Raw genomic sequence first — 26458 nt, forward strand, 5'->3', positions numbered from 1 at the left:
CATTCGATTAACACACTGTCCATATGGTTCACTGTAGTATATCAATCAGCGGAATATGCCAGCTGCTCACTGGCCTCTCCTCCGCTGAGACAGGCCTTAATGGAGAAAACACAGTAATGCATAAACTCCTCAGGTTTTACACTTTCAAAATGTCTGTTGATATTGCCATGTTGCCAGAGCTGTTATTTTCATTACAGCAGACTGTCATCTTTTATTTGTTTATCGCATCAAGGTGTTGGCCAGGTTTTTTGACACTTCTTCTTTTTTTATTTTTACGGGAATCCACTTTGCAGACGCAGCCATTTGCATTTCCTGTAAAGTGAAGCTCTTAGCGACTGCTCAAAGCCAGGTCTTCCAGGACACTAAAGGTAGCAGGAGGTTATGATAATTTCACACACAATAAGGCTGCTGCTGTGAGCCTTATAACATGAGCAGGCCTCAATGCTCCCTCTCTGCATATCAAAAACACCAACCGTTTATACGCCGCGCAACTGAACTCATCTCATCTCTCATCTGAAGACTCGTCCGACCATTATAGTTCTGAAAAAAGATCTCAGAAATCATGCAAAAATAATTAAGGGATATCACGCTGCAGAATATGAGCTCTGCGCCCTAATTATCGTACTGTTGTAAATGTATTCCATCGTGTTTCAAGTTCACTCTATTGATTTCAGCGTTGTTCCCTCTTAATAACATTTCTTTTATGTCTGTCAGACCTCATGCATTAGTCTGTGTGTCTCATTTACATTCAGGTCTAAAGCTCCACAAATGACACGATAAAACCTTTGAAGTAGGTGAATATGATTTATTCATTTTAGTTTAGTTCTTTTTTCTTTTTTTTTTTTTACTAACCAGGTTTTCTTACTGGATTCATGGACATTTTTTCAGGAAGAATATGACCAAGATCAACACAAATATACAAGAACAAGACCGACAACATATGTTAGTAAAACACAGAAACAGATAAACAGCTAAAATTCACATTGCAGGTTCACTTTCAGAGACTTTTTAAAATGGGACTAAACAAAGCAAACTACCTTTACTTCTAAGTTTGAAACACGTATATAAATTCATCAAACTTAAACTTGGATCAATCTTCTCTATATTTTAAAAAAATCACTGAATTTCAGATTGTAAAATGTTATGGTGATCAGCCTATGGGTCAGTCAATGTATACTGTAGGATAAAAGTAGCTTTTATAGTAGCTACCAGGTTTTCTAAATCTTCTATATGAGCTTTGAGCAATTTGCTTTTGTTTGCCATCATTTTTTACCAAATCTATTCATGCAAACTCCTAAAAGATGATTTTACATTTTACATTACACACGTTTACATTTGGCTCTTTTGACGCTTTTATCCAAACCGACTTACAAGCGAGGTCTGTCGTACAAATCCTCAAGTGGCTGACCAGGAACAAGAGCAATGAGAAAGAGTGCTAGCCAGGACATTGTTGTTTTAAAAATATATATATATAAAGTAAGAAAAGACTGACAAAAGTGTGACATGAGTTTGTTTAGGTTGGTTGAACACCAGATGTGCCACTACACTCTGAATCACCTGCAGAGGTTTACCAGTGCATGCTGGTAGTCCAACCAGGAGTTCAGTTCATCTCCCCCAGTAAGCCATGATGGTGTGACAGTGAGCCAGTATGCCACAACACCAGGAACCTGAAATCAGTCATTTTATTATTTACACCTGTGCTTTTTCTGCTGTCCTCAAGGAAAAAAAGTATTTTAAAAACCAGCACCAGCCTCTAAAATGTCACCTGGAGTGGCCCATAGTGGGCGCCACAGTGAATATGTTAGAGGCCTTTTATCTAAAATAGCTAAAAAATCTTCTGAATCTATACATTTATATTAATCTAGCAAGTCACTTTTATATGAAATTAGTTATCAAGCTTTCAAATGATGCTCTTTAAATTGCAGATAGATAAATATTGTGTTTGCATCTTTACTCAGCAGAGTCCTTTACTGCCTTATCTTTGATTGATGTTTAATTGTTGCATCATTTGAGGAGAACATTGACTATAAACAAAAAATATGGATCAACTGTTTTGTTGTTTTGTTTTTTTACTCCACAAATTAGCAATTTGGGATTTGGGGACAAATCAATATGTGGGCAGCAAGAGTCAGGCATCACACCACCAACTCTACAACCGATGGCTGACCGAGTCTACCAACCAAACTACAACAGACAAAAAGTTCAGTCAGTCTTTGGCTGAACTTTTAAACAGCTCCAGTTGAACCTGTGATGAAGCATCTGAAGTTACTCTGTATTATTTTAATCCTACATGTCAGATTTGAGAATTTGGTAAGTATAAAACAAGACAAATAGCTGGCAAACAGGAAGCTGCTCCCCACAGATTCTGACCAGTACAACACATACTGTAGAGCAAACAAGTTTTACCAGGAATGAATCACGTAATCAGAATCAAATGTAAAAGATTTTCATAAAAACTAAACACAAGTCAAAAAGCTTGGGAACCACTGATTTAAAATATAGTTATATAGAGTGGCTGGTTGTCCAGATCTACAGAGAGGTATTGTATATGAGTGTATATGAGTGTATATTTTCTGGCACTGGCTAATTGAGTTTGCACATCAGCAGATACAGAATTAATAACTCAATACCACAACAACAGCTGCTATTCACTTTCCATGTGAATTCACTGGTGGATCACAACTCGTTTCAGATTGAATGGCTGATGTATACGCCTCATTGTCAATTGAGTGTTGTCTGGTGGGTACTTGAAAATGCATTAACCTACAAACCAGGGGAATAAGCCAGAAAGGTTCCATGTAAAACCAGTGAACCCATTAAAAGGCCTGATCAGAGCGCTCTGTTTATGAGTGTCTCCACTTCATCCTAATGTAGCTTTTAGATGATGCTAATAGATCACAGGCCGTTGTGATCAGACAAGGTAATGGACCTTTGTCACAGCTTGCTGAGTATGGCTTCAGGGCGACACGCACACACACACACACACACACACACACACTTACTAACTCACGTATGCACACGCACAGACAGACATTCACGAACAAACAGAGAAACACATCTGCATACAAAAGTAACACACAGATGTGCACACGCAAACACACACTCTTCTCCACACACACACACACACACACATACATACACACATGCACTAAAACAATGACCCTAATTAATAACGATTAGTCCTCTCTCAAACACACTCGCAAAATGTGCAAATGGAACAATAAATATAGCTCTTAAACACGGCTTTTACAAGTGAGCTGAAACAATCTCTACTAATCATTAGTAAACAGCCTCCCGATTTGTCATTAGTAGTCTGTGATGCGTGGAAAGGCAGATAAACCGGGTTCAGGTCTGGCACTGCGAGCTGCTCGTCAAAGTTTAAAGTGATAATCAAACAGGCCTGAAAGTCCAAATACAAACTCAAATTGAGAGGAAATGTTGTTTAATATCACCCGGCGGTGGAAAATATAGTTTTTTGATACTTCGCATGAGTATTTATACTTGATGATACCTTATACTTCTATATTTCACTACATCTCAGAGTGAAATCTGTACTTTTGACTCCATTACATTTATCTGACAGAAGGAGCTTCAAGATTTCACATACAAATATGTTGCATTTTTATACATTAAACTACTCAAACTGTTTGTAAAGTAATGAATAGTAATTTAATCTCCAGCAGCTACAACATGAACATGTTATTTACACATTAATGCATCTGTAATAATAATAATAATAATGCAATGATATAATATTATAATCTGCTGAATAATGAGCACTTTTGATACTGTAAGTACATTTTGCTGTTCTTTTATTGAAGTAAGTATTTTGAAGGACTTTTTCTTGTAACAAAGTATTTCTACATTATAGCGTTGCTGCTTTATTAAAGTAAAAGATGTGAATACTTCTTCCGCTATACGGTTTTGAAACTGAACAGACTGAACAGATCTATCGATACGTTATACACTGAAAATGTGAAGTATAAAATAAGTTGGTTTACACATATCAACAGTAGTAAATGTCAAATACATGAACATGAAAGACATTTCTCTGCACTGTCAGCCTAAACGCTTTGAAAACTGAAAACTATTACTGTTATATGACACCTCTCTCTGTTGAGGAAGATTGTGAGATGCGGTCAAAAGGTCTGGAAAAAGATATTTGGTGGATCTTAAGTGAAGTTTGTTTCTCTGTGTCTGATGTTTTCAAGATGCAGAAGTGACTTTTATGCTCAATAATTTAGTTTAGTTTACAAGGGAGGTTCACAGGACGCTTTTAAAGGCATCATAAAAACTTATTTCTATTTTTCATATTTAATGTCATCCCTATTTGTTACAATGTCCCTTTTGAGAATAATTTCCTCCTCTCTTATAAATGGTTTTCAGCCTTCAGGCCTCCTCTGATCTCATGTTAATGACACAACCTAAAAAAAGGAAAAGTCATCTGAAGTCCGCCACTCCACATGATGCAGCCGGAGACAAGTCTGTCGCAAACACATTACTGTATTAAAAGTTTGAAGTTATCGTGTGGAAAACTGTTACAAACAGAAATAAATTCAAATATCGAATCTAATCTAATGCAGGAAAAGAAAATTGGGAGTTGGTTTGTTGGTGAGAAAACATAAGGATGATTGTAATAAAAATGTAAATTGCATTTAAAATTAATTGTTCGCCTATCCTGAGCAGTAAAAGTGCAGCTTTGATCTAAACACTAGATGACTCTGTGTCACTCTAAAACGCCTCATTGTCTTTCCCCCCAAAATCATTTCCTCCATCAGTGACCCGACTATCAGAGCATCACTTCTGACAAACAGCTTATTGTTTTAGCCCACAGAGACAGAGGGGAGAGTGGTGATAGTGGGTAATAGGGGACATAAAAAAATAATGATTAGCCTACTATGTAAATGGCAATTAAAGGACACTAAGTGCTGCAGGCGTTGTCCTTGCATTTCACGGTTTTGATAGGAACACACCCAGCTGCTGAGAGCCGCTGGCCTCTGACACTCATTTGTCAAAATGAGGCAGAGAGAAAAAAAAAAATCTGGCACTACACATTAAATCAATTAAGTATAATGGAAAAAGTGATCAGAGTGATTAGTCCATCCCCTCTATACCCAAACGATAAACATACAAAGGCTGTAAATAAATAAATGATTAAAAAGAAACAAATACGAATCATCTCATGAAAACATTTTTCCTCTTCCTGACTGAAAACAAAACTTTTGGAGTCCACACACGCTGAACAAAACACTGATAAATGATGGAAATGATCAACAGACTGCTGAGGTGCACCGCTGAAAATGAGCACCATTAGTTTTACTTTAACTCAAAAGGGCTCTCAGTGTAATTGAAAGGGGTGGGGGTTGGGTGAGTGGGGGGGGGGTTGGTGAAGGGGGGACGACTGTGTAAATTTGCTGCTCTGCTGAGGGATCGGAGATGACGAGAGTGAAGAGGAAACAAACAGCAATGGATGCACATAGGTTGTCTAAATTCACATTGATTGGTCTCTTGAAACAGTCAGTGCAAACACATAAGTGTGGTGGGGGGGAGGGGAGGACTGGAAATGATTTGCATAGGAGCACACTGCCACCTAGTGAGAGTTTATATGCAAAACACACACAGCAATGAGAACACTGGAAATGACTTATTGCTAAGTGATGATGATGATGATGACAATGATGGTGATGATGATGACACTCAGACAAATAAAAGGGAGCTGTCGGATGCAAAAAAGTGAGAGAATTAATATGCTTAATATGTGCATGAATACAAGCACTGAATCTAGATGAAGAACACAGAAAGACTCGGGTCAGCAGCGACTCTGAATGATAATAATAATAATAATAATAATAATAATAATAATAATAATAATAATCTTTATTTGCAGAGCCCTTTTCAAAAGTGCTTCACAGGAGAACATACAAAAAACATGCACCACAGCAATTAAATACCATAAATTATCAGGATAATCAAAAGATGATATATGAAGATGACACAAAGTGACAAGAAAAACAACTTAAGACAGATATGCAAGTTTATCAAATATGAGATTTTAAGTACAGATTTAAAGGACACTGAGGTAACATCAGTATGACTTTCAATGGGGAGTTTGTTCCAGAGTTTGGGGTCTTGACACCACATGCGCACTTTATTTTAAGTGTAGACTCGGTGACAGCTATCAGAGTGTGATTTACACGCTGACTATAAAAATGTAATTAAATTAACACCTTAAATATAACGATGTAGCCACTCATTAGAAACCTCATATTCCTGCTATTAGACTGTTTCATCACTGCTCCTCCAACAAGCTTTTCATCACAACTCAGGTTTCATAATTAAATTGTAATTTCTATAGATTATGTTTGTTATAAAGCAACTACACTTTCTTAAAATAAGACCCACAATAGTTACCTTAGCTTGACTTCAACAATATACGAGTAAGAATGGGTTCATACTGACAAGTCTACCTTAAAAAGTTGGAAAATGTGAGAAGGATGTGGAGTAATTGTTATTCATTTTCATCAATATAAAACAAGAGGATTTGTTTCATGTTTTGAACTCAGGTAAGTCTGTTTTTGGAGGTTTTTCTTGGTATCAGCTATTCACTCTCACTTCTGAAGGCTTTTTTTTCAGCCAAAAGTAGGAAGCGCTTCACTGTCCATGAACAGTAAAATGAGGATTCAAAATCTGGAACAGATTATGTGCTAACTTTTTTTTTTTTTTTTTTTTTTCAAAACAGCATATTTTCTTACTTATCTCTAGTGGTATGTAGCCATGCAGATAGTTATGATTTTATTTGTCTGGGTTTTTGTCTGGGTTTTTTGTCTCCACCCCGATACAATAGAATTGAGTGGAATTTCATTTGTGGTGCTCAAAGCGTTGAAAAATTAGTATCCAAAATCACACAGTAACGTTTGTTTCCAGAAACAAAAGTCGGAGGTTTCTCTGGATAAACCACAGACCTCACTGTCAAGTGTCAACAGTTTTTATTGGAACTATTTCTTCAGTCAAAAGTGTTTCCAGGGGTAAAAAAAAAAAAAATGACATTGTTGTTGCTTTTCACTGCTTTGAACACCATAAACCAAAATCCATTAACTCTGTTGTATTGGGGACAGATATATCAAAAGTTGGGCAAATTAAACCAAAATTATCTAGATGGCTACATACCACTACAGATAAGTAAGAAAATTTAGTGTTTTGAAAAAAAGTTAATACATAATTTACTGAATCTGCTCCAGATTAGGAGCATATGTTTTTAATTTTTCTGTTTCTGGACAATGAAACACTTCCTAATTATTGTTGGAAAATAACCTCCAGATTTAAGAGGAAATAGATGATACCAGGAGCAAAAAGTGGTAAAAAAAATGTTGTTTTGTATTTTGGGTGAACCCACCCTTTAAGCTGCAAAAGGGCGACCTCTGCATGTCAATATCCCTTCAAACTGGCCCTCAGACTTGACCCCTGGGTGAGACAGGAAAGAGATCTTTGTTCCCACCGGTCAGCTGGTAATGAAGTGGCCTCCAGCAGCTCCTCTCTCATGATCTCAGTGAGGACAAGCGCGGCGATCTGGATGTGGAGTAACAGTTTATTTCATTTTTCAGCGCCGATGAGATCTCAGCCGTTATCTGATGAAATTGAACAACCATTACTAAGCAAATAAAGCTCTTTTGAGCGTTCCCTAACAGAAATCCAGCACACCCCTGCTTTGTCTGCCGTTTTGAATTCATTGGCTCCCTCTCGACAAGATGATAGGAATAATCTCGCCAAGTGAGATTGACAGTTCATTTCAGAAATCAATATTTACAATTTACTTCTTTCAAAGTTCATTCTGGGAGAGGGCTCCATATTATCCACCTCCTAAATAAGCTGATCATATCTCCGCCAGCCCTGGAATGAGTTTCCTACCCAAAATGTGTCGGGGTTTTTTTTTTTTTCCTCCTCTCCCCTCTCTCCCTCTCAGAAATCAATGTCTGCGTTTGTGCGCTTTAATCTGGCCTCTGATGACAGTAAATCTTTATCTGTTTCTGGGCGAGCAGCAGTGAATGGCTGACACCATTTCCCATCAGAACAAAGAGCTAGGCCTGTGTGGACTCTGGGAGATACATGGGGCTCTAATGTGGCTGGACATGTTTCAGCAGGGCCATTAATCAGAGAGGCTGACAGCCAGACCTGCTGTGGTTGTCTTCAGCCCAGAGTCCTGCACCTTTTCATCGGCCGCTCTAAGAAAACTGAGGAGCCCAGGCCAGGTGGATACAGATAAAAACCTGAAGTATACTCTTGTGATCTCTGTCACAACGCGGGCCATGATATTTCTATCTCAAAAATAATATTTCTTTTGACTCAAAGAAGTATTTTAATCCCAGAATCAGATCCGAACAAAGGAAGGCACACGTGTCAAATGCAAGTTTCTATTAATGAGCTTAATCACGGCAAAAGGGAATCTCAAAGCTTATATTAAAGCACAATTGTCCTTTTTCATACAAGAACACATGAGAACTGCAGCTACATTTTATTCTAAATGTATTAATTTAGGATAGAAGAATGTAGAAAAGAAACATACAAGCACAAAGCTGTGATAAGTGATGTCTTAAAGTTATGATCCTTAACATTTTCATTAAATCAAATTGTTGGTACTTTATTTATTTATTTATTTATTGTTTGTTTATGGCTATTCACTTACTTACATTTTGTAATTATCTTTCGATATAGTAGTTTTCATCGTTAGTGGCCGAGTTCATTGTTCCTGCCCTGGATTCAAACTGCCTACCTACCCCTACAGAGAATTATCACCTGACCTGCAGATCTTCTCAGCTTTATAGCGAGTTTCATCTCATTGTTTAACTCTCCAGCTGCAACTTTACTGCTCTCATAGTGTCGTTTTCAGCAGCAGCAGACAGCTGTACACTACCTGCTCAGCACGAAACAGCAAACAGACACACACACACAGTGACTACCTGGTGAATGTAGTGGAGCATTTGGCGGCTAAAGAGCCAGATATTTCCCTCAGGAGTTGGTAGAGACCAAAAACAGAGCTAAAAGAGAGTGAATATTGGACTTACATTCACCAGGTGGACAGACACACGACTCCAAATGAATGATAATGTTGCTCCGAAGCTGCTGGATGTGGAAATAGGCAACTTTTTGGTAACAAGTTCGACTTATCAGCTTTAAAGGTGATGATATGTCAGTAATATGTTCACAACTTGTTTTCGCTGCCCCCAAGTGGCCAAAAAAAATCAGTTAATGCAGGTTTAAAGCAGATTTTGACACGTGATCCTCAAGATCAAGTAATAATCTTGAAGACCCACGATAAGGCCATGATGTTAGATGCTATTGTGCTTTAGTTTTCAATTAAACAAATACAAACCAGTTAACTTACAGAAAAGTTTGTCATTCTCTGGATGCTGGAGTTCTGGGACTGTTGTCGGCTACTTTTTTTTGGTATCTGATGTGCATTTACTCCTTTGAAATGAGACAATTTGAGAAGAGTGAATTCTAAAGAAAAGGCAAAATGAAAAAGATGCTGACATTCATGTCAAAATAATCAAATATCTTTAACCACAATATCAAAAAACACATTTAAAGTTATGGAAAAGTGTGGAGCCACACAACAAAAATATGAGATGATCTTCACCATCAAACTGTTGCTGCTCCAACCCAGAAGCCTCCAGTGAAGCCCTGTGATGATTCATAACCTCCTCTGTATTAATAACACCACCTCCAGCACTGAAACAATGAACTGCAGTAATATTTATTATTCAGCAGATTTATGACGCCTCCACACATACCAAACAAGACTGAAGTAGTCCGCTTGCTCCATTCGCTCTCACTCCACAGGGAATTATTGGGTGGTAATCTATTGTTAAACAGCTTTTAGAGTGATGGATGAAAATGCCTGCAACCTACACACAATCAATTCATATCTAATTAACCCGTATTATTTATGACACTTTCAATAGGCGAGGTGGGAGTCTCAGGGGAGGGATAGAGAGCTCAGCTGCCACATAGGCGAATGAGAAACGGGAGAGGTTATCAGGGAATGATATCGATTAGCATAGAAGATCAAGAAATTAATAGCCCACCGGCGGGGGGGAGAAGTCAAGGTTGATTTAGCTGACAAAAACTTCCATTACACCAAAAACACACACAAAAGTCATTCATGGATGGATGTTCTGCAAAATATTCGCACATATTTCTGTTTGGAAACTGATTTAAAGACACATTAAACCTGCAAGTTGATCAAAAAAAATGTGCAGAAGGAACCAAAGAAACATCAATTCTTGTATAAGCCTGACATCTGCTGTTCAACTGAGGTTAAAACAGCCTGTGAGCAGCGTTAGAAAACATACTAGATGTTTAAATCTTGTCACATTGATCTGACAATAGTCTCCATTCATCCTTTTACTTTTGGTTTAAAAAAACCTCAAGAGCTGTAATGATATCAAAAACTAAGTGGATTGAGTCTTGAGGGATAAAACAGAAATTATTTCCTTCAAAAAAAGCAGCGCAGTAATGAATGTGACCTTTTCATAAAATCATCTTTGAGGGACCAGCAGCCAAACCACCATTTCATCATTTCTTAGCTGTGGCACTGCCTCACTGTGACATTGCCAGTAATTCACTTTTCAGTTAATGGGATATAATATTGGCAGCATTTGAGTGCATTACATAACAGTCCTTCATGGAAAAGAGAGTTAAGTGAAATGAGATGTCAGACTTACTTCTACGGTTGATTTATGGATCGAAAGTCAAACCGAGATATACCAAGAGATAATTTTTAAGTTTTGGTTATCTTCACACTGCAAAACATCACACAGGAATTTAATGGAATCAACTCATCTTTTGTTATTAACTTACGTTTATTAATTTCAAGGTAATTTCATCTTAAAATGTCTAGTTTTCATTTTCAGACCATTTCTGAGCTTATAAACATCTTCACTCAACTTGATAGAGAGATAAAGATCCCCTCCCTCTTACATGTATTAAGAAGAAAAATTAAGAAAAATACTCTGCTTAAAACTATAATTTTTGTCTAATATGGTTTTTCCACCAAAAAAAAAGCACAATTACCACTTTAAAATCTTTAAAATGACTTCAACTCCTTCTCACTCATTAACAAATCCCTGAATCTCTGAATATGCAAATAATGTTTATTTTAAAGTTTTAACTGCTGGACACAAGATGTCTCCCACTTCACTGAAAAGTCCATTCACTGGAGGCTTCAAGATGAATATTTTTTATAGTAATGAAAACGATGTTAAGCATGATGGAGGTTAGTATCAAATTCAGTCCCAACACCTGTACACTTACCTTTACTTTCAGAGCAGCCTCACATGCTGACCTGTTAAATGAAAATCTGACTTGTCTCACTGGGAAATTGTAAAGGGAAAGCAAATCTAACTGTGACCTTTCTCATGAGTGAACATCAACTTAATACCTCACGTTTATTGAACTCTATGTCTCTCACTGAGTTAACATACATTACATTTTCACAACTCATGAGACGACTAATTATTCAACAGTTAAGTCACATTTACAAGGCAACAGGGGAACTTACATTGCTAAGTTAAACCAGCTTAAAACTTGCATATTACATTTATTTTGCACATATTGTAAAAAAACTTGTGGATAAATGTGGATTTGTGGCATTGACCATGTACATTTGTACAAAAGGTCAGATTTCCTTGAGTTGTATCCCCTCCATCCACTCATCAGAGGCTTGTTCAAGTAACTCAACTAGCAGCCAGCGTTCACCTGTTATAAACATGGCTGTGTCTCAAGTTTCCAGCAGATCATTGCTTACTAAGTAGCATTGTGATAGTGGGAAACATGGCATTAATGGGGTTTCAAATCAGGATATATTAAATTAAATGTTCACACCAAATGCTGAGACCAGAGAGATGAGCAGACAACCAAAGGAAGTTCATTTCATTACACACGAACATACAAAACTCAGAAAATCACCAATGCAGCTCTCTTTCAACTTCACACACAAACCTATTGTGACCTATGACTTCTATGACTTCCTGCCTATGTTTTTTTTGGCACTTTCATGAGCCAAATGATGACTTGGACTTAGACCAATGGGTGTAGATGTCTCTGCACCATTTGTACATTTCTTAATTTCTGCTGTATGTGTGTGGTGTACTTTGCTCCCCCCCTTTCCTAATATTTCCAGATGTCTACTGTTTGTTATTCTAAGTGAAGAGGGGCTCTCTCAGCGTCAAATCATGGCTAGTCTAAATTTTTCTAAGGGGGAAGTGCATGGAACTCTAAAACACTCTGTAGAAACTGGATCAGTTGTATCCAAATCTTGATCAGGCAGACCAAAAGTGGCCACACCATCAGAAGATCAACATACCAAACTTAGTTCCCCAAGAGATAGAAAAGCAACTTCATCACAAATACAGAATTTGCTAAATAAAGAACGCAAGACAGCAAAAGTGCTGTCAAAAGAAGGTTTGTTGTGGTCTCAGAGGAAGAGTAGCAGTTTCTAAACCACTTCTGAGGATTCAAACTGCAGCAGGACAATGACCCCAAACACACTCAAAGCTTTGCAAGAACTACTTGAAGCACCAAAGAAGACCAAGGAGTCCTGACTGTCATGGACTTTCCTCCACAGTCACCTGACTTCAATCCCATTGAACATTTATGGCGGCACTTGAAGACTGAGAAAGCCAAGCGCTCTGTGACATCACAAAAAGCTCCTTAGAAACATTGTCAAATCCTGCTGGGATAACATGGATCATCAGGTTTTACACAAACTTGTGGAGTCCATGCCAGCTCGAGTAAATGCTGTCATTAAAACAAAAGGGAAACATACCAAACATTCAAATTGTTAAGCTGGTATTATCATTTGTAATGAAAAAAAAATAGCCTTACATTTCAAACAAATGCAAAACAGAAGTATCTTGACTAGTGGTCTCAGACTTTTGGACCCACTGTATGTATATACTGTATATACTACATATAGTTGTTCACAATGAACCTCAACTCTTGCAAATAAACAAGCAAGATTTATTTGTCTGTTTTTGTTACACTCACGCTAGCAAAGCCCTGGCGGTTCAGGTGGTTTGGTGTTAAATTTCCAACATCTGTCTTTGGAATCACGTTAAATTACAACAAATTAGTGTGAACTCTGATTAATTATGTCCCAGTGAGAGGCGTCATTTAGTCATTTCTCCCTAATTACAAGCAAACCACTGCTAACTGCGACCATTAAATACTGTTTCTCCAGTGATGTAGTGCTGTTTGTACGACTGGAAGTATGTATCACTGTAAGCTGAACAAGCAGCAGATGGTTTTTCATGTCAAACTGTAGTGAGATTGTTGGATCTGCATCTTTTAACTGTTCATTGGTATAAGACTGCAGTTTTTTAAGTGCTTATTGTTGCAAAATCATCAGGGACACCAGAGCAGAAAGGAACCATAAAAATACTTGTAAAATATATCTTCTCTGTAGAAGTTTGCCAGCAAAATAATTAATATGCTTATTTGGAGTTTCTGAAGTGATTAAAAAAAATTAACTGATTAACTATTAACTTAACCACTTTTTTCTTCCTGACCTTTCTACATGCATTGACTGTTTGCTGTAAGCAAACACTTGACAAGTGGTGTTCAAATATACATTTTCGTAAATTGACAGCACTTCGTTAATTGAACGCAACAACACCTGCTGATTAAATCACTGTTGACTCGGACTCTACAGTCACATAAAGACAGCTTCCTCTCCAGTGATCACAACAGTATTTACAGTCACCCTGCCTGTTTGCCTTATTGTAGTAATAACAGGATGTCATGAGATTAAAATGAGAATAGGACACTTTTATGCAACCTGACTGCCAAAGTAGTGTACCTGCATTAAAGTGGCACCTCAACAGCACTGTTCTTTGCCGTAAACCCTGTTTTCATGCATGAAATCCCCTCACACACCAAGCATAAAACGCAAAGACTCATATGCAAATCATGGAAATCCTTTCATTTCTTCTCTGAGGCAGTTTGAATGGCTAGGTTGCTCCCTTTTTCAGTATAATAATGACAGCAGGGGGTGGACGACATTGCAGAGAGAAGAGTGCAGCATCACCTGTTTGCAAAAGTCACCCTAATCAAATTCTGCCTTGGGGGTAGACAGGAAACAATATGTAATCTGTGCAATCATAAAGGTAAACCAGGTAAACCAGCTGCTCTGGCAAAACTGATTACATCTGAACGATCTGTACCATTTCTGAATTGTGGCTCATTGTGGTGTATGAGCTATGAAAAAAAGAGTCAGTTATTTATTTGTTTGTTACATCATTTATTCATCTCTTTGTATGTTTTATAAATTCACAAACACATTTATTTATTTATTTATTTATTTGGGTTTTTATGCATTTCTTTGCATAAATTAAGAAAACAAAATCAGCACAAGTGAAAACATTCTACAGTGACGTTAACTGTACTGTAGGATCACAAACACAAAATCAAAGGTTCCCACCAATAGGAATACGGAAAAATCTGAGCACACAGTAGGTTTGAAGAATGTATCTGCATGTGTGACTATGGGTGGAGTTATATTAAAGAGAGATTGCACAAAATTTGGCCCTCAGCTTCTTCTGCAGACATGGACTCTGATGAAAACAGACAGGAAACCACTGATGCAAATGACAGCAAGAGATCGACTTCACAGACTCGTTTTTTTTTTTTTTCTGTTGTGAACAGTCCCTGGTAGCTCAGGTGTGAACCAGCGAGGGGCTTTATTTATCCTTTACCTTTTGTCTTTGGAGACAGAATGGTTATCTACAATGTCATTTAAATGCTGCATCATTATTTGCTCTCATGTACTGTACATATACCTGATGTTCTATAGTATTGAGCCAATGTATGTACATAGTAACTCAGCCTACAGCTATACCAAACAATCAAAGCAGCATCTGTGTGAAGTGAAAAGTGCCAGCGTAGATTATAGTTGAGTTCATTTCTATCAGGGCCACAATGAAGAGAAGTAATTGAATGCGTCGGTTTGAATCTGAAGGTGAATCTTTGTGAATCTAACTTTCTGTACTTTCTGTACAATAAGCATCTTTGCAAAGGTTCAGTCCATCTTGTTTTTGTCCTTGTCTTAGTGTCAGTTGGTTGGGAATTCACTGAAAAGTCTGTAGCCAGAGACCACAAACCACATAAGACATGAAATATTTGGTATTGGCTGCAGCAGTGAGACCTTACAACTCTATAAAATTACTGAACTGAGTCTTTGCTCAAATGTGTCTCAGCAAGAAACTCAATTTCAAAACGTTAACTTCCAATTCAAACTGTGCCTTTATGATAAAACAGCATGGCTAATGTAATAAACCGATTTTGATTTACCACAGATCTATTGGTATTGATGTGTCAGCCAGTCAGTAAATAGAAAAATTGCAGTATAGAAAAAGCCCACTTTCTGTTGGAGTTACATCCATTTTGGACAGCTCACAATTTACACCCAATGCCAACAGTGCAAATGCAGGAAGTAGTGTGCCTTTTATGTAGCAGAGGTTGTGGTGGTGGATGGGTGTGTAGTGCATCTGAGGAGAGGAGACTTGAGGTTGCATCCCAATACTGACCTGCGATTAATGTTTGTCTTTTTATTACCCATAAAGATGACTTTTCCTGACCTTAACCAAGTGTTTCAGTTGCCGAACCTTAACCATACTGTGTTACCCTGCAGAGATATTGCAGAAAGCAAGAATTTGCAGTGTTGACATAGGATGTAAAAAAAAATATTGGAAATTAAAAACAGTGTTGCCGTTACATCGTTTGTCCACCAGAGGGCACTGACAAGTTTATTTTTTAAATGTAAAATGTCCTGCTCTGTAGATCTTGATCACAACTCTGTTGTAACCAAAGTTAAGGGATCCTCCTCAAAAGTGGTTATTGGATATGTTTCTCCTGTATCTATTTGAAGGTACGAATTATAAATTCTTAAATGAATAGTTCAAAATTTTAGGAAATACACATTTTTGTGAGAGTGATATGACAATATTGATACCATGCTCATGATGTTACAACATATGGTCTATGTGGGGAGCAGAAACTTCCTGGTCTCCAGTCTCCAACTGGTCCCACCCAATTAATAGTCATAACCATCTTGCTATTTTGGAGCCAGAAGTGACCATATTTGGACGAAAGGGTGGAGCTGACCCTAACGCTAGCATTAGCTGCTAGCTTGGTTATAATGATGCATTTATAGTCTGTGGTTACCTGTGATATTGCTAATGCTAAAGCTAATTTTGGCTAGCGAAAAAAAAGACTTAAAACAAAATGTACGTACCGGAAAACAGCCGACCCCTTGGAGGGTCTTTTAGTACAACCAAATGTTGAACAAGACTTTTTTAGGCGACCAAAACTTTCATGAACTGAAACACACTAAAATAGCGACATCTACGCCTATACTCCTACTCTAATCTGGGGTTATGTTACCAACATTGGTGCTGTGGTAGCGACTTGTCAATCACATCGTAGCCATGCTGTAAAGCATACCCTGCTTAATCATCTATTTTACTCTAAATGGGACCATAATTTACTAAATGAACATCATGCTGTATTGAAGGAGACTTAAAACTGGTGATTGAGGCCATAAGTGGGGTCATTTTCTAATAGACTTCCATACAATTGGACTTCTTTTTGCAACCAGTGGAGTCGCCCCCTGCTGGCCGTTAGAGAGAATGCAAGTTAAAGTCACTTCCTCATTGGTCTCATTTTTCAGACCCAGAGCTTTCTGCTTGATTATATCTCACTCAGCTGCATATTTTTGCCCTCTGTTGTGGCTTCCTGTTTGACCAGGAAACGAGTCGATCTTTCATGAAATTTATAACATTACAAATGCGAGTACCTGTACTAAGTCAAATGTGATGGCACTGAGCAGTTCAAATTATTTCTAACATACCAGTACTTCATTTTGGTGAATACTGGCCCAATCCTATCATCAATTATCCAATGTATTGGATTTTTAAAACTCTCAAGTACTGGTGTCGGGCTCAAAAATCCAGTTTCAGTCGAGCCTGACACAGATCACAGAAGATTCTCTCAACAGTGACATCAAAGCATTTTACCGATCTGAGAGTCATGACCTTTGTAAGTCACGCTGACGTTAGTGGATGGCGCCGCCTCCATTCTGCTGCGGAGGTCCCTGGTGTCGTTCAGAGGACACTCGCTGGGTGCCCGGCAATAGAAAACCTGCTTGTAGGAGTTCCTGAAGTTCTCTGACAGGAAGGCGTAGATGATGGGGTTGACGGAGGAGTTGCTGTAGGCCAAGCAGTGAGCCACCATCCTGAACACGAAGGATGCCTGGTTTAGGGGAAAAGAGCCAAACTCCACCCACAGGTGGACAATGTGGTGAGGCAACCAAGACAGACAGAAGACCACCACCACCACGAAGACGGTCTGGGCTGTCTGTGGAGGGGAGCACAGAGGAGATAATGATTGGTTATAACATGTCACGTGATCAGATATAACTAGAAGACACAGAGGAATTTGTGGATAGTCAGGTAGATAAGTGAGATAGATGACACTTGACTATTTGTTGCACTGTTGCATGTTGACTATGCTGCCATCATGAGAAAGACTGTGGACTTCTTACATTACAGACTTATTACACAGACATATTCAGTGGTGTAGTGCAGAGTGTATAATACAGAGTATAGCCATTTTTCTTCAGAGAACAATGGCTGCATTTACATCTAATTGAACACTAACTATACAGATTATACTGTATCTGCTCCTCCACGAAATCATTACAGGAGAACATTTAGAACATGCTGACTTTTTCAGTCTCTCCACTGAATTTAATATATTCTAGTGATTTGATGTTACTGTAAATTGAATTTCAGATTTGGATTAGCAAATTAAGACAAAATTAAATGCTTCCACTCACCTTCTTTTTGGAGAGCTCTGATTTTTTGGAGACATTCTTCAGTTTTTTGTGCAGATGGTTTAAAACCTGCAAGAGACAGATTACTGTAAGATTCATTATGATGTCAGAGACTTAATTAGTTCATGTTTTGCTCATCTTTATCTTTCTTTCCTAGTTTTTCAATTGCAACATTTGAAAAAGACCTTAAATTTTACTTTAAAATAACAGAACCTGCTATCAGAGTTAATCTAACACTTTTATATATTGAAGGCACATCATGGATCCAAGTCAGCTGATTGAACAGAGAATATTTCAGTCAACATTTGTCAGTTTCAAATCATCATTGCTGAAAAGTCAACATTTTTGCACTAGAGGGGGAAAAAAGGATTAAAGCTACAAATTGGCATCATGTTTAACTTTGATGCACATTTACATTTTTTTGTATTTCATGAATTTGTTCTAAACTGTAAAATCAGTCATGAACACTGAAGATTGTATGCGCATACATTCATTCTGATTCATGCACCTTTGCATAGCAGACAGATATCAAAGTGAGAGGCAAGAGGTATCCGAAAACAAAGGTGCACATCACGTAGACTTTTCTCTGCTGATCAGGCCAAACCTCCCAGCAGAAGGTGTTGTTATCCTCCCTCTCCACAATGCTCTGGTAGTGCGCAACGGGAGCTGCCATAACCAGAGACAGGATCCAGATCAGCACCACTCCGAACATGGCATGCCTCCCCACCCGGATGGACGAGGATTTCCTGGCGTGGACGATGGCCACGTAACGGTCCACGGACATTGCCGAGAGGGTGAAAATACTGACCAGCATGGACACGGTGAAGAAGTAGTGGATGAACTTGCAGATAAAAGCTCCCAGCACCCATGTGGGGAGCATGTAGATGGTGGACTGGAAGGGGACGCAGAAGAGGAGGTAGGACAGGTCCGCCACGCTCAGGTTGAGGATGAAGATGTTGGTTGTGCTCCTCGGTTGTCCTGGTTTACTGCGCGCCAGCACGGTGATAACCATGGTGTTCCCAAGCACCCCGAGGATGAAAATAAGTCCAAATATCAGAAGAGAAATAAAGTTATCCACTCCCATCTCTAGTGTAAGTTTGGCAGGCAGCCTCACTGTGTTGGTGTTGAAAGGCTGACTTTGGTTCTCCACCTGTAACTCCATCTTTTCCCCACTATGCAAGAAAAGTTACATGTTGATACAAAAGATGCATATCCTGCACACGAAGCTCAGGTTGAGGGTGGATTTTCTCTTGAATAAAGGTAGGATGGAGCTCATGCATGTGCAGACTGCTCCCTGCCTTCCTAGGCAACGTCACCATGCTGTGCGCATCTGATCCCACCAATACCTTTCCACTGTTTCCAGTGACCTCCAGCCACTGCCAGTAAGATGGGAATAAACAGAAAACCTCTGATACACTGCTGGAATGGTTCATAACAACAAGACAGCTCACCAAGCAGTCAATGTTATTTTGTAAAAACAATTAAATTAACATTTAGATGTTGACATATAATGAAATAATAACATGCAGTATGTTAAAAAAAAAAAAAAAAAAAAAAGCATTTTAACGTATAGAAGGACATAGAGCTTATTTTCCAATGCATGCAAATATATTATCATTGTTTTCTCTTCATGAATGTGTTAAAAAACATAATGTATCATAATGTATAATACATTCAGATATGGTAAATATGTGGCAATTCCTTTTACAAGATATGCAAAGTAGCAATAGTTAATGTATTCTGCAATATATTATAAGAATATGAATTCAATGCATTGTCAGTTAGTACGTGCATATTAGATAACCATATACATAAACATAAGGATATGATGAGATTTCCCACCACCATCCCCCCAACTGCCAATCAATGATGTGCATAAGCTCTTCCTTATTCTGACTTGCTTCAAGATACTGATTTACATCTTTATAATTCATGAAACTGTTGGATTATTTCACACAAAGAAAATGTAAGAATCCAAAAGTGCGTCATTGAATGATTCAATATATCACTTTTTCTGCAGTGTGAATGAATCTGTCTGTCAAGATTAACCCAAGGTCTTAACTAAATTAAATCAAATTTGAGGCTTTTGATTAATATCTTACGCTGCACTGTAACTTTTATTCTCCTGTTTTAACTCTTATTCTATTCTAGCTTATTTTTATTTCTAATTTAACACTTTTTAATTATATTTAAATGCCTTTCTATGTTGCCTTGTGTTGCTTTTACATTCAGTCTCGATGCTGTTTATGTTCTATGTAAAGCACTTTGAATTGCATTGTTGTTGAAATGTGCTGTACAAATAAATTTGCCTTAACTCGCCTTAACTTTTCCAAGAGTCCGTGTCAGTAATAATAAATTTGCCATCTCGTTGTCTGAAGCAGTAAGTCATTAGTCATTCATGTCATATTTGTATATTATTTTACATATTATGCTTCATTATCATGCATTCAGTATATTCAGTATACATACTAATCTATATATATAGTAAATAATAATGATAAACTGTAGTTGTATAGCATATTGCACAAAAAATGCATATAGAACATTTAAATAACGAGCCATAAAATACACTAAAACTGAGTAAAAATAAATGCAATATTGCAGTGAGATGCAGTACTATCAGTATACTTATTGCTTATACGTATCAATGGCAGTTTACATAAAAGCAAGATTGAAAACGTCTTCAGATGTTTCTTAAAGGAATTCACAGAAGCTGCATGTCAGATATTTATAGGCAGGCTAAGTTAAATATTTACTCCAAATGTACTGTATCTACTATGCCACTTTGATCTTGATTATCAGAAAACTGCACTATTATTTTAGCTGTCCAAGTTTCTTTTGCTATCTGTATATTTTTATCTGTGTCTTGTGTCTGTCTACCTTTCTGGTCTTCCTCTTATGCTGCTAATAATGTAATGCCAAATCTTCCACCTGAGATCAATACAGTTAGATCTGACTAATAAAGTGGTGGATCTTTCATTTATAATCCTTATTTATGAAATTTTAGTGGTCTATGCCCAGACAAATAATTACCATACATATCAAATATTGTCACATTTCCTATAGTGAGACTTCAAGTTACAATCTGCACAGCAATACAACATCCTCTATCTTTAGATTCTTGATTCAAATACGGAAAAGCTCCCTAAAAACCCTTTAACGAGGGAAAAAATGGGAGAAACTTCAGGAGGAGCAGCAGAGGAGGAACCTTCTTCCAGGACAGACAGACATGCAATAGATGTGTGTGCAGAATAGATCAGAATAGGAAAATTACAGAAATACAACATGGTCTTCAAAGGGGAGATCACGATTAGTTTATTTGTCATGGTTAGTGTTATTCAGCCTGTAGAAACAGTTGTATAATTTCCTCTGTGGCTCCGCAGAAGCTTTGTCAAGTCTGAAAAAGTTACTCAAGTGACACATTTATAGCAGAAAGCCTGTGTTCATAAGACATGTGTGTTTACCAGGCAGGGAGGGTCCTATTAAAGATGCTGTTGAGTTGCATTATGGGAAGTGTAGGAGCCAGGATTATTGGAGTTTGCTCCACACTAGGGACTAAAACTCAGAATATCTTGGCTCTTTTTTTGGTTTTTTGACCATTGAAAATAATATTTTGCACAGTTAGCCAAACTTTATGGAGGTGAATTCTTCTAAAATTGCTATTGTTATTTTTCTAAAGAGTCAAAGACTATCATATACGTGAAAGTACACAGACAAAGCAGGAAAATGGTTTAAGGTTACGCCAACATTTTTCTAATTTTACATCGATCGTCCTCAGACCTTCTGTCTGTGTTATTGATCTGCGGTGACCACGTCTGGATATAGCTGTATTATCATTATGCAAGCATGTGAGTCCCGGACAGACCAATGCTGAGAGATCTGCCTGGGGGATAACCATCTGGAAATAACAACAGAGATGATGCACATGCTATGTAATCTGAGAGCAGAGGCTGATGTTATCTCAGGGGCCACTTGTCCTCAGGGCGAGTGCGCTCATTTGAAGCTTTTATTGTTTATATGTCTGGTTAATTTGTTGTTGTGTTAACCAGGTAACTTCCACAAATTAAATATGACATATGATGTACTTTTCGATGCAAAAAACCTGATGATGGCAAACATTTAGGTGATGATGGTAATCATATTGATGATGATGATGAAGACAATTAGGGGTGTTTGTGACCAATTCTCCCACTTAGCCCTTCTGAAAATGAATAGCGGTCATTATATCACATTTTTATCACTGGGGTTATTATACTTTGGGGAGCATGGCGGTTGTTTTGTAATTGGTTTCTCAGCTCATGTCCTGAAACAGCCTTAAGTTTCCATGGCGACTCTTTACTCCCATCGACCGAGATGTTATCCCTCTTTCTGCTGCGGAGAAGAAAGGCGCGCTGAACCAATTTTCCATTCTGAAAAAAAAGAGAAATATATCAATTATTCCTCTGAGATGTTGATGGTGAAAGTGAAAAGAAAATGTGACATTTGTTTTCTGAGGAAAAGAACCAGCAAAAACTGTCCTATTACATTCCAGGCGCTGTCCATAGCGATGAGTCATTTCAGCACCACGGACAGTTCATCTGTAAACCTGCAAAACCCATCCAGTTAAATTTACTGTCGACCACAGAAACATGATTTTCTACCTTTGTTGTAGAGTTTGATCCCAAAGAAGAGTGTAATAGTGAAGGGAGCAGTGGTCAACATGAAGTAGACCCTCAGAAAGCCTGGAAGTTGTTTTAATCTTATTTTGACATTTTATACAATCTCCTTTATAGGTAAACTTTTACTGTTGGCTGAATAAATGATTTGACAGACTATTTGTATGTAAACAGTATCAGAGTCTCTCAGGGGCCCACCTCCCCCTGAGAGGTGCACATGGTTTAGTCCACTCCTGCAGTAAGGTGGACAAAAATGGTTTTGATCTCCACTTTTGTCTTATTCACAGAGTACATTGAAGACCTACAAAACCATGACAGCAATGGTTCTTTATAATCACCTCATAGTGAAAGCTTCACACAGTAATTACAATATGTTGAGAAAAAAATGCATTATGAATACTGCACTACTGATTTCCCTTATAACACACAGATGTGTGTTTATTTGTGACAATAGCTGTAGTAAAAGGGGGGCACTGAGGCTGTATATGGCTCAGATTTTTGTGCTGCTCCACTGATCCCAAACATCGTTATCTAATTTTAAAGATTTTCTGTACTGTCTTTGTTTGAACCTGTAATTTATTTCCTGAATGCTTTTGTTTCCTGGACAAATCACCAATTAATGTGTGAACTAGAATACAAACTCAATAAACAATTAACTGTTGAAGTGAAAACAATATTAATTAAGTGTGCATGTATTTTGATGTTAATTATTTTACTTGCTACAATTAATATTAAGCCAGTATTATATTTATTCAGATTTTCATTATCTGTTACCAGAGCAACAGCTATTCATATCATCTACAGTAAATATGTCAATCAGTCTTATTAACAAGTGTGAAAATAATATTACAAATATACACATATGTAATGCTTTTTACTTTATTTACATACATTTATTTACAAACTAGTTTCTATTCCACAGAACTTTAATGATGCAGAGACGTGGTTGGCCCACAAGCAACAGCATAATCCATGTTTTGTGTTCCTATTGCAGATTTATGTTCAGATATGTCTTTAAAATTATTTTTGTTTGTCTGACATAAACAAGACAACAGGAACATTTCAGCATATAAACAACACATGTGTGCTGCTGCGGTAAATGAGGGATTTAATGGAGTATTTTTTACCAGTACATGGATGTGTAAAGTACTTGGTGTCCGACGAGTTAGAACATTGTGCCCAGGTTGATTAGACAGCCAGGAGAAAGCGTTAAGTGGTTTTCTAGTGTCAGAATGAATCAGTCTGTCTCTCAGATTGCAGCAGCGTTTAAACGTAATCAGCAGAGACACACGGCTGATGTCATGGGTCACTTTTGAGGACTTTCCAATGTTGAAGGATAATATATTTGACCCTGCCTGCCACAGGAAAGTACTCAGTAGAGAAAGTGATCCGTGAGGAAGTAGTAGTAGCTCTAGTTTTCTTAACTTACAGGGATTCCCTCTCTGTATGTAGGAGCCTCTGAAAAGGCTGAAGAGATATTTAATTTCAGCAGCTTTAGACTGGAAATCTGTAGCAGTACTGCAGTTTCTGCATAATCTCAAGAATTGACCAGAAGGAATGTTTCGAATTTGTTGTTTTGGATGGTTAATCTCAGCTTTTAGAAGAGTGTTTCTGCTTAAGGGTTTATAATAGATTGTAGACTCAATTGTACTGTTGTTTCCCATGTAAAGGTCTAGAAAGTGGACTAAGGTTTCATGCTGTTCCATAGTGAAAGAAAGATCGTTGGTAGTAGAATTTATGTATTTCAGAAAATCAGACAGCTCTTTTCTATCATCTATTATGACCGCAATATCATCAATGTGTCTTTTCTACAAAGCAATCTATGACAAAAATGTGAGTTATGAATGAATTTCTCTTCCCATAGACCCGTAACGAGACAAGCACAGGATGGGGCAACAGCACTGCTCATAGCTGTGCCACGGGATTGCAAGTAATAGGAATCCAGAAGCTTAAAGAGGTTCATGGTGAGAATCATTTCTGACAGTGTAAGTAGGAATTCATTAGGAGGTAAAGCTCCCATCTGGACGTTTGCTGAGGTAATGAGTGAGAGCATCAAGACCTATTTAATGAGGTGTGTATGTGTACAGGATCTGCACATCAAAAGTTTCCAAGATATCAGCTTGTTCATATTTGAACTCTTTAATAGTTTTTAGTATATCAGCAGTGTCCCTGAGGAAGGAAAAGAGGCTCGAAATAAATTTCCTAGTGAAGAAGTCTCTGCTCCATAGAGAGGAGTATTAGACTCACACCCTGAACACAGTGGAGCCCTCTGGCATTAAAGAAGAAATTAATTTGTCATGTTTCCTCTAATTTGTCACACTTGACAGATGTTTGTACCTGTACTTTTTGCACTTTTATCTTTGTAACTTTAATGGAGGTCTGTGTTCTTTCGGTCTTTTGTTTCTGACATGGTGTTAGCCCTCTGGCATAAATGAAGAACTGAATTTGTCATGTTTCCTCTTATTTCTCACACATAATGGATGGTAGTACCTGTACTTTTTGTGCTTTTATCTTTGTAACTTTAAGAGAGGTCTGTGTTATTTTGTTTCTGACATGATGTTAGGAAATGTGGCACTTGGAAACCAACTATGGCAACTCCAACTCAACCTTTTGATTCATTAACCAATCGATTTGAAACCCAGTTCAACCAGTTATCCAACGACAATTGGTACACCTGGTCTAGATTGATTATATATGTTGTTTGCCTCATATCTTTGTCCACTTTGACTCTGATGAAGACACAGTAGTGTTGAAACATTAGTCTGTTTGCACAGTTAAAGGCTGTGAATCACTCAATGTGCTCCAATCCCCTTTTTCCTTCTCTGTTATTATTACTTTTGCACAAATATTTGTACAATTATATAGTCTAAGGTACTATAAAGTATCTGTGTAGATTTTTAATGGCATCTCTCTAATTTCTTTAAATTCATATTTTATTGTTATTTCATTCAAACAGTCTTTTCGATGTTTTCTCTTACTGTCTGTTGCTACAAAATGTGAATGTTTTGCCTCTTCTTGTCTTAACTTTTGCACATCATAATGTGTGTTACTCCATAATTCATGCTTACTCTGCATATAAGACATCTACTGCAAGAAGAAGGAACCTTCCTGTGTTACTATTCCTGGGTTTTCTCCCCCTATGTTTTCCTGATAAACTGTGTTTGCTTCTCCTTACCTGAATCTAGGGTCTAAGGATAGAGCATCTTGTGTCCCTTTGAGACACATTTGTGATTTTGGTGTATATAAACACAGTTTGCCTTGACTTAACAAAGGAATCTTTTATTTTTTCATTTGTTACCACAGTAAGAGGTGAGAAATAGGAGAATCCAAAAGAATCCATTAAAGCTCTTTGTTTCAATAGACACTAATGACCTCCTGAAGAACAGAATCATGAGCGAGTGACGTTCGAAGCCTTCTACTCAATTTCTGTTTCAGCTTTCATTCACAGTGATATCATGATATCATACCAGAGAAACCAGTGTCACTGCATCATCTCACCCCCCCCCACCACTTTGATCTTTCTTTTTTCTCCCAACCTTATTAGAGACATAAAGAGATAAGCTGCTCTGGACCCTGTTGCTCCTCCTCTCAGGTGGATAGCCCTTTAGTTCAGACCAGAGTCAGACCTGTTGTTACCATGACACTGAGTCATGAGAGGAGACCACAGCAACAGCACATCCATTTACCCCAATAATTTGAAATTGCTGGGAGCTACAGATTGTTATTTGGGTGATTTACTGTTGACAGACTGTGCTGTTTGTTCCGTTTTGTTTTGCTCAGTCTTTTGCCTTTTCTCTCTTCTTTTTTTTTTTTTTTTTTACCTGTTTTTCACACAGTAAATGTTTGGATAATGAAGGTTGTTATGAGTCTGGGAGATGCAGAGGAAGTACTTTTTGTTTTCAAGGTGGCTGAAAAA

At 37.7% G+C, this 26458-nt stretch overlaps 1 protein-coding gene across 1 annotated transcript; it reads right to left on the reverse strand.

Annotated features, from left to right (window-relative positions):
- Positions 1–16950: 16950 nt before the first annotated feature.
- On the reverse strand, positions 16951–19181 carry galr1a (galanin receptor 1a). Its single transcript, XM_042436152.1, has 3 exons — positions 18396–19181; positions 17891–17956; positions 16951–17409 (listed from the first exon to the last, which is right to left on the reverse strand). The coding sequence occupies exons 1-3, from the start codon at positions 19047–19049 to the stop codon at positions 17056–17058; spliced, it is 1074 nt and encodes a 357-aa protein (XP_042292086.1). The 5' UTR covers positions 19050–19181; the 3' UTR covers positions 16951–17055.
- Between the last annotated feature and the right edge of the window lie 7277 nt (positions 19182–26458).

This window comes from Thunnus maccoyii, chromosome 15 (genome assembly GCF_910596095.1).
Source record: "Thunnus maccoyii chromosome 15, fThuMac1.1, whole genome shotgun sequence".
Lineage (NCBI taxonomy): Eukaryota > Metazoa > Chordata > Actinopteri > Scombriformes > Scombridae > Thunnus > Thunnus maccoyii.